Source organism: Aulonocara sp. 'chitande type north' Nkhata Bay, linkage group LG8 (genome assembly GCF_057382095.1).
Source record: "Aulonocara sp. 'chitande type north' Nkhata Bay isolate Kocher_YH1m ecotype deep benthic linkage group LG8, A_spYH_male_GT1.1, whole genome shotgun sequence".
NCBI classification, from domain to species: Eukaryota; Metazoa; Chordata; class Actinopteri; order Cichliformes; family Cichlidae; genus Aulonocara; species Aulonocara sp. 'chitande type north' Nkhata Bay.
In genome coordinates this window covers 508,425-521,486 of record NC_141351.1, presented here as the reverse complement: position 1 = coordinate 521,486, position 13,062 = coordinate 508,425, and the positions used below count along the sequence as shown (strand labels likewise).

The 13,062-nt window shown below is 39.1% G+C and overlaps 1 protein-coding gene across 1 annotated transcript in view; it reads right to left on the bottom strand.

Annotated features, from left to right (window-relative positions):
• Positions 1 to 13,062, bottom strand: part of ca10a (carbonic anhydrase 10 (inactive)a) — a 322,758-nt gene that overhangs the window by 30,611 nt on the left and 279,085 nt on the right. The window contains exon 4 of the mRNA XM_086304920.1: positions 6,422 to 6,607. Coding sequence (XP_086161046.1) covers positions 6,422 to 6,607 — 186 coding nt within the window. The remainder of the gene's footprint in view (positions 1 to 6,421; positions 6,608 to 13,062) is intronic.

Below are 13,062 nucleotides of genomic sequence, written 5' to 3'. Positions count from 1 at the left end.
CTTAAATCCTTGAGAAAGTACCTGCATCTCAGGTCCCACTCACTTGTCTGGTTGTAACCTTTGTGAACAATTCCAGTCTGGTTTTTGCCAAACGCCCTTTTCATGGCAGCTGACTCTGGCTTATTAACCATTGTAATCGTCCTTGATCTGTCTACTGCCTTTGACACTATATCCTATAGCATTCTTCTTGAGACTCTTGCTTCTATTGAAATCACAGATACAGCCTTAGATTGGTTTGAATCTTATCTCTATGGCAGCACTCAATTTATTCAATTATAAAATTTAAAATTCAGTTCATTTCCAGTTACTACTAGAGCTCTTCAGGAATCTGTCGTGGACCCTCTTTTATTCATCATCTATATACCTCCTCTTGGTCATATTTAATACCCGTTTCATTGTAAGATATATGTACTGTTTAATGCACGAGTTACAATAAACAACACATATCAGGAAACAGTATTTTTACATCAAGCATTTAAAAAGTTTGTTATGAGGCTGTAGGAAAGCAGTAGTAGTGGTAGTAGCCGAAAGTAAACTGATATTAGTCAATTGAAGCATTATGTTAGTTGCTAGGTGTTTCCATCCAGCATGTGCTGACTTTCAGTCAAATAAAATTTAAAAATGTAAAAAGAATCATCTTTATAGAAAGCTAAAAAGAACTCATTCAAATTATTTTGAACTTGCAACCTATTATGTGTAACTGTCAATTTCCTCCAATGTCTGTATTAGAGTTAGCGTGGCCACACAATGTCCACAATATTTTGGTACTGCAAATACTAAATAGGGGGGAAAAAGAGCAAAAATACCTGCAGCCACCAGTACTACCCCTCAGGGTCATAGTACATGTACCTAGGGTATGAATTTGAAAATCATAGGTGACTTCCTTCTTATAGTGTTCACAAGATATTAAGAAATCTTGATCTCTGACCTTGACCTTGAAGTTAAGGTCACTGAGATTTGTCAGTATGATCCGCAAACATAAACTAAGATTTACGAATGTGTGTAGGGATTACCTTCTAGGAAAATAAATGTTTTTATAGTATTTGGGTAGAACTCTCTTCATACTGACTTTGTTAAAGTATCCCAGCACAATAAATATTACTTCTAGGTTAGAGTCCTGTAAACCAACAATAATGTTGTACAGTTTGTTCAGAGCTGATCTGTCAGCTTGTGAGGGGATGTAAAAAGCCAAGATTTGTATATCACCTTCCATTCTCTGAAGGAGGAAAAATGATTTCATTAATTATAATAAATCTCTCTGTCAGGACTGCAGTTACTTTTGCTGCTGCACAAATTTGTTATTGGCCATGACAGAATGCAGCAATGTGAGTGGCTCATGAACAAAGCCAGTGAAACTAATTATTTCGCTCATCAAAAATTTTAAATGGAATAGCACAAAAAGCACACTTTTTTATGCATGAAAAAAAGCATGCAGAAGTCAAATTAGATGCTTCACCGCCATGCCTATGACAGGGCTGTGCCTCTTGGAAGGACTGATGCGAATCACTACAGTCATGCAAGAGGTAATTTCACATTTGGAGATTTCGAAGGGAGGTTTTTTGAAATCCACTGTGTAAACTAAACAAATGGAGACTTTAGTAGATGTTCAATTTTTCTTTCAAACAATATATGTTTCCATGGGATCATTAGATTCCACGTGCTCCATCTATAAAGTCCTTATAATTCTGCATTTTGATTGTATTGAAATTCCTCAAGTACAATTTTAAAGTGAATCCATTTTACTTCACTTACTTTTTCCAGTGTTGGCAAGAAAGAACTCTCAAATCAAAGTATTCACTCACCATTCCAAATCACTAAATTGTTCCAATCACTTTCATGGCCACAGGTGAATAACATCAAGCACAGCTCTTTCAAAAAAACATTGGTTGAGCCTATCATACAGTATCTCATCAACCCTGATTCAGTAGAAACAAGTAGAAAAACCTACTGAATGTCACGCTACTTCTTAATGTTTTTAAGTTAATTTTTTAATATAAAAAGCTGTGTTTCTTAACATTGTTTCACAAAGTAGGAAACAATTCTAAAGATTTTTAGAGGTCCCCCCTCGAACTTATTATTGTTCTATTATGTACTGCCACAATGTATTTCTGGTGGCATTTATTACCCACGTAGCAAGCAGGTCTGGCCCGGATCTGGTATCAAGCCGGCACTGCTGGCTGACTTCTGGCATGGTAAGATGTATGTCATCAGGATATGGGCCAGGCCTGGCATAGATGGCACTGTTTATGCGATGTGGCATGCCATATCTGGCCCAATTGTGGTTCGGTTTATGTGGCCCAGGCTCATAGAAAACAGGTCTGGCCCGGATCTGGCATCAAGCTGGCCCTTCTGACCGACTGGCGTCACGTCAGGGTGTATATGTCAACCAGATGTTGACATACACCAGTTATGTTCCTATTTTCCTACTTTAGTTAGAAGACCCAAATGCCATGTTGCAATACTATACTGCTATGGTAGCCAATGTTTCAAATGCAGGTTTGAGACTGTACACTGTATCCAAAACCTAGTGAGGGTTTACTCATGTTTATCACTGTGTGGCTGTAGCTCAGGAGGTAGAGCAGGTCACCTACTGTTCAGGAGGTTAGTGGTTCGATCCCTGGCTCCTCCAGTCTGTATGCCAAGAGTAATGAATGTGTATGAATGTAGTTATGAAACACTCAGTTTAGAGAAAGTGTGTGAATGTGACATGATAGAGCACTTTGAGTAATCTGGGATAGGGAAAAGCGCTATGCGAATCAGTCCATTCACTGTCCGAACAGAGTTTCGTCATGCTACTTTTGCACTATTATGTTCCAGCACATGTTGTTATTACATGTCCTGATTAAGGTACACATTACGCTGACATCTGGGGCCAGAGCTGAAACTGTTCTGGGCCAGCACGGTGTGTCTGCTGCTGGTCCATGTGTGGGCCACATCTGGCAAACCAGATCTGGGCCACCAACAAACCTTAGAAAGAGTAAAAACACTGTTTTTATATCACTGTACACACACCTGTGCCATTGCTACCATCGTAACTATGGTTGTGTTTTTGGGGAAGCACTGATGGAAGTTGGTTGTTTCCAGGGGTGGGAAGTAATGAAGTACAAATACTTTGTTACTGTACTTAAGTACAATTTCCATGTATCTGTACTTTACTTGAGTAGTTTATATTCTGACTACTTTTTACTTTTACTACCTATATTTTTAAACAAATATCAATACTTTCTAATTCTTACATTTTCTAAAAACATGCTCATTAATTTTGCTTTAATGCAATTGGGTTGAGTTATTATTTTGTCATTCTGAGCCTTCAAACATCAAACCAATTTGAGTCTACACAGAAACACATGAAAGGCAATCCTGTTTGTGTATTATCGCCACATAAAAAGAGACGATGTGTGCCAAAGTCAAGTGCCAAAGTTGGACGGTGGTTTTTTTGTTTGTTTCTTTTGTTGTGTTTTTGCCACAGTTCCAGAATGACTGCAGGTCTCCATAAGTTGCGGTACTTAAGCATTTAGCTAGCACTACTGAAGAGGAGTGAACATAAAGTGAGTGACTTTTTTAAGTGTCAGGTGATTTTAAATACAGCGTTTCTATCAGCTCAAAAAACATCAGCAAACACACAAACTGTTTGTGTGTGGTTTGTCTCACAGTGTGTTGCTATCTAAAGGTCCAGCTACTGCATTTCACAGGGAGAGAAAAGAAAGAGAGCTAACGTCACTTACAGATGGAGAAAGACAAGAAAGACAGGACAGGAGAGGAAGAAGAGAGTTTAGATTTAAAGGTAAGGACTGCTCAATGGTATTTGATAAACTGGAAATTTAAAGCTTACATATAAGGCCTCGTGTTTTTAATCAGATATTAGGTAATCAGATAAACATGTAACATTGTGTTTTTCATATTGTGAAACATGCTGCAAATCAAACTGAGGCGGAGTAACTACACATGATGATTTATCAGCTATGATAAAGCATCATGCAACGTTAATTACTTGTCACCTCACAGGACATTGATCAAAACTGTCTAATATGTCTCTAATCAGAGAGATTTGTGTGTAATTACAAACGACAGCAAAAGCACTTCCAGTGTCACCTCAGTATGTTTGGAAAATCTTTTTTGACAAACTCATTATGGCTCAGCTTTTTCTGCTGCTGAAAGCAAGGGAGTACAGCATGTCTTTCTTCTCTAATGACCAGTATGCCTTAATGCTGGCCAGAAATAAATGCCTTAATCTTTCCTTTCTGCTTGTTCCAATTACTATTGCCATATGAGTCTGTTCTGTACTACCGACCTGTACAAACACGCAAACTTAAACGTACGATTAGTATTTTTTTGAGGTTATTTAATTAAAAAAAATATATATACATAATTAGATTGTAATTACATTTCAAAAAATGGATGCATTCTCATAAACTTATAATGAATACATTAAAAATACACAGGAGCAGGCACTGGTTTGTGGAAATCGCCATGTTCCCCCAACATATTTGAATATAGTGGTCTGTTTTATCGTCAGAAAAGAGGTCCCCTTCCCTAAATAAGTAAAAAATAAATAAATAAATAAAATGTATTATTATTAAAATGCAAAGGAAAGCGAAGGCCACCAGAACCGTAATGAAATATCATCCTCTTCATCCTCACCTGAAGCTTTATACCCTGAACTAAAGTCAGGGCTCTAATGCACAAAAGTACACATAAACATGCGTCATTATTTCTAATATTGTCCCCGTTACTTAGGAGATTGGCCATGGGATCCTCCTGTCTCAGGACCGCTGGCTACCCGCTAAACAACAAGTGTGCTAAAAATCCCATTTTAACAATATTACATAAAAGTCAAGGACAGTTCCATTAATGGACCAGGAATACTAGATTTTAGTTAGCTGGTTAGATTTGGTTAGGTTGACATAATTCACTTTCCCTGTTCCATATGTTGCACCTGAAAAAACATCATTTATTGCAAGTAGGGATGGGTATTGATAAGGTTTTCACGATTCCGATTCCATTTTCGATTCTGTTTAAAGATTCGATTCTTTATCGATTCTCTAATCGATTCTTTTTAAAAAGGAGAACACTAAGGTCGATTAGCTTAGAACTTTGTTTTATATCTTCTCTTTGAATAAGATAGAAATTTAGGAGTAACATGGCCATACAAACCCAACAGTGAGATCTTAAGAGATCCAGCCTACGGCTCTTCAATGGGGTGTCACAGGGTCCCCAGGACCTAAATGCAACGCACAGTAATGGCAGGTTTTGTAATAAGGCAGATCGCGCTAACATAATATGCACTGTTAGTTAATTATTTACCTGCCGCATTAACAGGAGAGGACGTGCAAATGTTACCGCTGCTGCTGGGTTGAGATTCACGAGTCCGGAGCGAATTAAAAACACGACATTCATTTAAGCTCATCGCGTGTTCTGTGAGCAAATGCTTTTGCATATTCGTCGTATTTCCTCCCTTAAACGAAATATCTACTTTGCAAGTATTGCAAGTTGCCCTGTGGTCATCCATTCTCGTAAAATATGACCAAACATTTGAGCGTTTGATGCCAGGTAAATGATGCTCCACAACGTGGTGATGTCATTCGGGGCGACTGGAATCAATAAGGGAATCGTTTGCAAAAATGGCAAACAATTCCAAGGAATTGAAACAGTGGGAACCGGTTCTCAACAAGAACCGGGTTTTGATACCCATCCCTATTTGTAAGCCCTCCCTGCCTGCCATAACAGGATGTGACAAGATTAAAGACCGTGGAGAAAAAAGGGTTGTTTTCTTAATTTCATGAAAATGCATGTGCGTGTCAATGTTATCTTCAGATAGCAATGCAAATTATGCTCATTAAATATATTTTGAATAAAGAAAAATTAAAAAACAAAAACCTACCTTCTGGCTTGACACATACCTGCATGTTTCTGTGACATAAAGCACAAGCTGACATTTTCCCCCTGATACTACTGAGTGACTTTCATGTCAACATGAAACACATGCCTGATCATTTAGTGCACTTGGAGCTGATCAGTATTTTAAAATTGAGCTGCAGTGCCTACCACTGATTTCAGGGACTTCACTGATTTGCAGGATTTAAAGCAGTAGATGTTGTTGCGATAAAGAATGTATCAAGATGGTGTCATTCTTTTATTCATCAGACTGCTGTAAGAAATGTGTATTATTTCAGGAATGATGAATTAATGAATCAATGTTTTAATATCTTCTCCTTCAGCAGTAGTGTGGCTAGCACTGGCTGGAGAATTTGCAAGACCAACTTTTTATCTTTGACAACCAACTACTAATTTTGATATAATGCTAGTCAGTGAAATAGATTTTCATTTTCATTTGGTAATTTATTTAGTTAAAATTTGCTTTGCAAAAACACCTATTTTTATGGCTAGCTATTTCACATAATAGTTTCACATCTGCACACACCTCTCCAGAGAAGGCCTGTCCGTTAAGTAGGTGCTCTGAGCCCAGGACATCTTCACTGCCAAAGTGTAGCCGGATCTCCTCCAGACGGTGGCTATACGTCATTGGCCCTCCAGAGATGTTAACCAGGTGCTCCTTGTCCAGTCGAAGAGAGACGTGACGGCCTGTGTTGTACATTGTTCCTCCCACCTGAAAAAAACAAACAAAACAGATGGCGCACAGGTGATTAAATATTAATATGAGGTGCAGTTGTGAGCGGGACAAACATTACGACAAAGTTAATTATCAGTTTCACCAGTTATAAATAGATCATTTTTACCATACTGCCCCTATAAACCCAGGCAGCTTTTGGAGAAAACTTAAACCTGGAGCTCCAAGTGCCGGAACCATAAGATAGGTTAAATGCTTGTTGTACAGAAACAATTTTGAGGGAACACTGTTACAAAAAAGGACTAACACAATATGATTGGGTGGAAAGTGTGTAATACAATATATTCATATACCCAAAGATTATCTGCGTGCAGGTTATATAAAAAAGTGAACTGGCAGGAAGTGCTAAAGCAATACAAAAAAGTTTGACCAAATCTTACACCCGATTCTTTAAAAACTTCAGTATCTTTTGTGTTGTTGTTTTTTTTATCTGTAGGTTTAAAACACTTTTTACTGAATGGCGTTGGAGAATGGTGAAGGAAATGTTGGCTTTTTTGCAATTTTTAAGCTATATCAGTTTGGCTTTTATTAATATGGAGATGTGGGTGTCTTGCATTTTTGAAATGTAAGTATTTACTAATGACATGCGGTCAACAGAACTAATGCAGAAACAGTCCCGAGGGCTTTATTTTAATTTGGCAGAACTCTGACCCAGTAAAAAGAAAGGAAGGTTGAAATAATCAGGGTAGAGTCACAATTCATAATACATGGGAAATAGGGTATATATTAGTAGCTTTGCTTATTTATAATATTATTCATAATCATCAGTGTTTCAATGTAAAGCATTGGTATTCATGCCGTGACTCTGCACGGACTTCCATCTACTCTTTCTCTGCATCTGCTTCTCTTCTGCTCTTTCATTCCTTTTAGTGCTAGCGCTTTCAAAATGATCCCCCTCAAACCCCCACCCCCACACACACACTATTATAAAAATCCTAGCAAAAAGGAGTCTGCCTTCACATTGTAAATATTTTATAGATGCCCTGAAAAGTCAATAATTTGAAAGGAGAAACAGATAGGAAAAGAGAGTGATGCAAAGAGGAGATAAGTACTGTTAGGAGAGAGGTGTGTTGAATTTAGTGCCAAAAGAGGAAGAGTAACGAGGTAAAGTGAGGCTTTGTTGGCTCCCTGGCAAGGCAGTGGAGGTGAGGTGAGAACCCTGAAAAGGACAGAAAAATCTTATCTCCCTCAAGGTCTAAAATCAGAGACTAAGGTTCTTCCTTTGAGTCAGTGGCCAGCTGTCTTAGGAAATGGTCTGTACTGAAGTATGGTAGTTTGGTACGTAATGGGGGCAAGACATTTATATCTTCAATTCTTTACATATTTTACAATCAATCTCCAAATACATTGAAGCTTGAATAATATTCTGTTTAGAAAAAGGAAACCAAGAAGAAATGTAATAATTTAATAACTCATTATATCATTAAAAAAACGCTAACTGGAACCAAATAAAACCAATTTATTTAGATCCTGAGACTAATCTTACGGAGAAAAAAGTGACTCCAACTTTGGTTTGGTTCACCTAGATGCTAATTTATACTCTTGTGTTTGAAAATCTGTTGAATGAATTCAGCATTAATTCTTTTAACGTGAAGTTATTTTTCTGGGTGCTTGGAACTTGGGAAAAATAGATGTACAAGTCCAAAATTACCTGACTTTCACCCCACATGACATGCAAGCAGGTCTAGCATGGTAGCTGGACAAACTGGCAAAATGCAGTGGTCTGCATGTTTGACAATGGTGACATTATCGCTTTAGTCACTGCAAAATGCTAACTCTGTCTGTATGTGTTGGGGGCCTTGGGTAAGTGTTAATGACTGGAGCCTGGCTGTGAGATACAGGTAGTGACGTGTGGTTGGAATGAGAGGTGAGGAGTGGAATTATATTTGTATTTTACAGTAAAAGAGAAACATGCAGCGTATGACTATGCAGCGTTTAAAGCTTGGAAGTACTGACATTACTTTAAGGTTTATCCTGTAAAACCGGACAAAAACATTAGCGTCTGCTGTACACTCTGCGTGGGAAGAAAACTTCTTTCTACAGCAAAAAACTTAAACCTCAAATCTGAGCAAGCACCTAGCACGCTGCTATGGGAATGTGAAATTCATAGAGAAACCCCCCGATCCTCCCACTGACATGGCAGCTACAGCCCTGGGCAAACCTCCACCCGCCCCACTCCTGCTAAACAGGTTTTTTTTTTACTTCAAACAAAAAACATCATCTGTTTCTGTATTTTATTCCCAGAAGCAGGGCATAAATCATTATTTTAACTGTTTAGCTCTATTCACTCCTGTTCATTGAGGATTGCCTTACTGGGGCCCCCCTGCTGTTCAGCTGGATGAATTACAGCAATTTTTTAATTTTTGTAAACATACAAAAATATTTTATTTTATGTGCTGGAATATGTGAAGCAGCGCGAATGAGGATCAGCACCTCCAAATCTGAGGCCATGGTTCTCAGCCGGAAAAGGGTGGAGTGCCCACTCCGGGTCGGGGATGAGTTCCTGCCCCAAGTGGAGGAGTTCAAGTATCTCGGGGTCTTGTTCACGAGTGATGGGAGAAGGGAGCCGGAGATCGACAGACGGATTGGGGCTGCAGCTGCAGTAATGCAGACGCTGCACCGGTCCGTCGTGGTGAAGAGGGAGCTGAGTGTAAAAGCGAAGCTCTCAATTTACCGGTCGATCTACGTCCCTACCCTCACCTATGGCCACGAGCTGTGGGTAGTGACCGAAAGAACGAGATCGCGGATACAAGCGGCAGAAATGAGCTTCCTCTGAAGGGTGGCTGGCCTCTCCCTTAGAGATAGGGTGAGAAGTTCGGCCATCCGGGAGGGGCTCAGAGTAGAGCAGCTGCTGCTCCACATCGAAAGGAGCCAGCTGAGGTGGTTCGGGCATCTGACAAGGATGCCCCCTGGGCGCCTCCTGGGTGAGGTGTTCCAGGCATGTCCCACCGGGAGGAGGCCCCGGGGAAGACCCAGGACACGCTGGAGAGATTATATCTCTCGGCTGGCCTGGGAACGCCTTGGTATTCCCCCGGATAAGCTGGAGGAGGTGGCTGGGGAGAGGGAGGTCTGGGCCTCTTTGCTTAGGCTGCTGCCCCCGCGACCCGACCCCGGATAAAGCGGATGAAGATGGATGGATGGATGGATGGTGCTGGAATATGCAGAGGATAGGTTTAAATGTTAAACACATTTATTTCAGTCAATGTTGCATCTAATTAAATTTTTGCTTGATGTAATGTGCATATAATTAAAGATAAAATCTAATAAAACAATTAATAAACAATTAATCATTTGATTCAATTTTATATGATGGATTATGCAGAAAAAATAGAATTGGGCTGAAAGGTCTATTGCTTTATTATGTATTCAGGTTGTGTACCAGGTTTTTAAAAAGTAATAACATAACTAATTACTTTTGAAAATAAGTCATCAGTAAAGGATTACTTTCTTGGAAAAGCAATTAGTAATTAGTAAATAATTAGTATTTTCAAGTAACTTGACCAACACTGGTTATAGGTGAGGTCTGTGACCTAATTATGCCAATAATTTCATTAGAGGTGATTTAAATTAAAAAAAAAAAACCCTAAATAAAACCACAATAAAAAATTGTTGGAGCACCAAAATATATTCTGGAAAGATAATAAAGGCATAAAAAAGTCTTATGCAACAGGATAGACAGAGATCACATTTAGCTACATTTACCCAGCTGATGGGAACCATGCTTGAAGAATAAATCAATATACAGTTGAGTAAAACTTGCTTACTTCATCTTGTCATGTTCCTGCTGCAACAATTACAAGGCAATGTAGTGGAAAGGTTGCAAACGAAACAAAGACATTATATTCCAATCTGCTTTCTCATTATTCTTTTGAATGCCGACACGTTTGCAAGTGGTGAAGTAATTATTACACACAGATTGTGGAGTTCATATTTTCTGTGCACTGAATGTATTTATCAAAATCACTGGCTTTTGTACTTAATTCATAAAAACACAGTCAGAGAAACAGATGACCGTGTATTGCTATACTGAGCCCAGATGAACACCACTATATGACAGTCAGAAAAAAAAAACAGGAGCTAAACTCATCACATGTCTCAGCATTCTAGTATTATACTGATTATATAGTCTCTGGCTTTATGTTAATGGGTTCTGAAAAACCCAAGGAAATGCTCTGCCACACACGTGCCCTGTTATTTGTTGTGAATATTGCCATGTAAATTGTATTTTTAAAATTCAATAATCACAAGCCCCAAACTGAGACCTGTCCATCTTCTAAGCAGTTCCAGGAAGTTTAGCTGTCACCATAAACTAAGATCACTTCATTTTTTAAATGAATACTTTATTGGCTATGTATTCATTAAATTCATAAATCAATGATCCAGGTGCTTGATATATGCATTTTTTTCTTTCTTTTTTTCTTCTGCCCATTCTGTTGGTTTTTGTCTTTTGCCCTTCTCCCCCGTCCCTCTTCTCAGCTGTGTCATGGTCCGGAGTCTGCGACTCCGTGTTTATGTTTAGTTTATTAGTATTCTGTGGTTTTGGTTACCTTGGGTGTTTGTACTCTTCTGTTTCATGGTTCATGTTCCTATGTTCTGTGTCCCCCAGTCTGTGTTTAGTTGGTGTGTTGTGTCATTGCGTGTATGTGTTTCCTGTTTTATTGTGAAGGTCTGCGTCTTATGTGAGTGTTTTCAGTTTGCCTCCCTACTCTCGTCACGTAATCACTCCCAGCTGTGTTCCCCACCTGTGTGTAATCTCCCTGTGTTCTCTGAGTGTATTTAAGTTGTATCTTCTGTCATGGTAGTTGCTGGTTCGTCTGTGTTGTTTCCCCTCGGTCTCCCTGCGTCTCTCCGTATGTATTTCCCCGGACCTCCCTGCATCCTCGTTTCTGGTTTGTCTTATTAGTTTACCCAGTTTAGGTTTCCAATATCATGTTTTGTCGCCACCGCTGTTTGTACTTACCCACCCCTGTAAATAAACACTCACCTGCACCAGAGCTGCCGCCTTTTTGGTCCCTTTCTACAATTCCACACGGCTTGCCCCGGCAATCCGTGACAAGCTGTTTCTCTTTCCCTCTTTCTTTCTCCCCTTCTTTCCCCCAGTCAAGTCTGTCCCGTATTCAGTAAGTGGAAAATAAAATAAACAATAAAAGGTGAATCAAATGGACCATTACGGCAAGGCTGGGATGGTCAATTTGGTAAAGTAAATCCGTTGGGCATCTTTCTTTGCCTTTAGACAATAATTCTGATGGCAAAAGAGCCAAACGGGACCGGCAAAAAAAAAAAATTCAGAAATCAATTAATAGAATTATATGGACTGAATACACAGTGCTGCAAAAAGGTATTTTCCCTTTTTGAGTTCTTAATTCTCTACATATTTGTCACATGATCATGTTTTTAAAATTAGACAAAGATAACCCAAGCAAATACAAATACAATGCAGTGTTTAATTATATACAAACCAACCAGACCTCTCTAATTTCTTGGAGACAGTATAGATCCTGTGTGTTGCTAAGTAAGTTAAAGAAAGTAAAGTTAAAGAAATAAAGTTTAACAAAGTTAAAGAAAAGTTACAGAAAGGAATGTGACTGTCACGGTCCTGGGTCTGTGACCCAGTGTTTTGTGTTTATTGGTTAATTTATATTCTTGGATTATTGTCATTCACGGTTTTCTGCTCATGTTTATTTTCAATTCCTAGGATTTAGGTTTCTGTTACTTCTCCTTCCCCGTGTTTCTTGTGTAGTCACTCTTGTCTCCATGTTCTCTCTGTCTCCCCAGTCCGTTGTGTCTCTGTCTCAGTGTCTACTCTGCGTCTTTGTGATTATCTCGTGCTTCCTGTTTTACTTTGATAGACCTTGTCTTATGTCTGTGTATTCAGCTTTGCCTCCTCCCTGTCTCATGATGCCTGATTAGCCCTAGCTGTGTTTCCCTCCTGTTTCTCGTTCCAACGTTGTCCCTCTGTGTATTTTAGCCCTGTGTCTTCTGTTTGTTGCTGGTTCATCTACGTGTACTGCACTTTATCCTGTGTATCACCTGTTGAGTTCTTCATGTTTTCAGTCTTGTGTCTCTCTTGTTGGTCTGCATGTTCTGTGTTTCCCCGTTACGGGTTTAGGTTTCTAGTCTCAGGCTTTAGTTCCTTTATATTATTTTTTTGTAGCTGCTTCCAGTTTAGGTTTTTGTGTTAGTTTAGTTGCTGCCATGCTCAGCTTTCGTTTGTATTTTGTTTGGCCACTGTCAATAAAGCTAACTTCATAAGGTCAGTGCCTCCACTGGGGTCCTTCTCTCATCACCCCACATGTCTGCAGCTGTGACAGTGACATTGTCAAAACAGCATCTGAGTCTAAAACCAGATTTAAAGTTTTGTTTGCGAGTCACATACTAAAGATAGCTGATGACAGGCTAGACTTCCAGTCCAGTTTTTAAACACAGTATACACT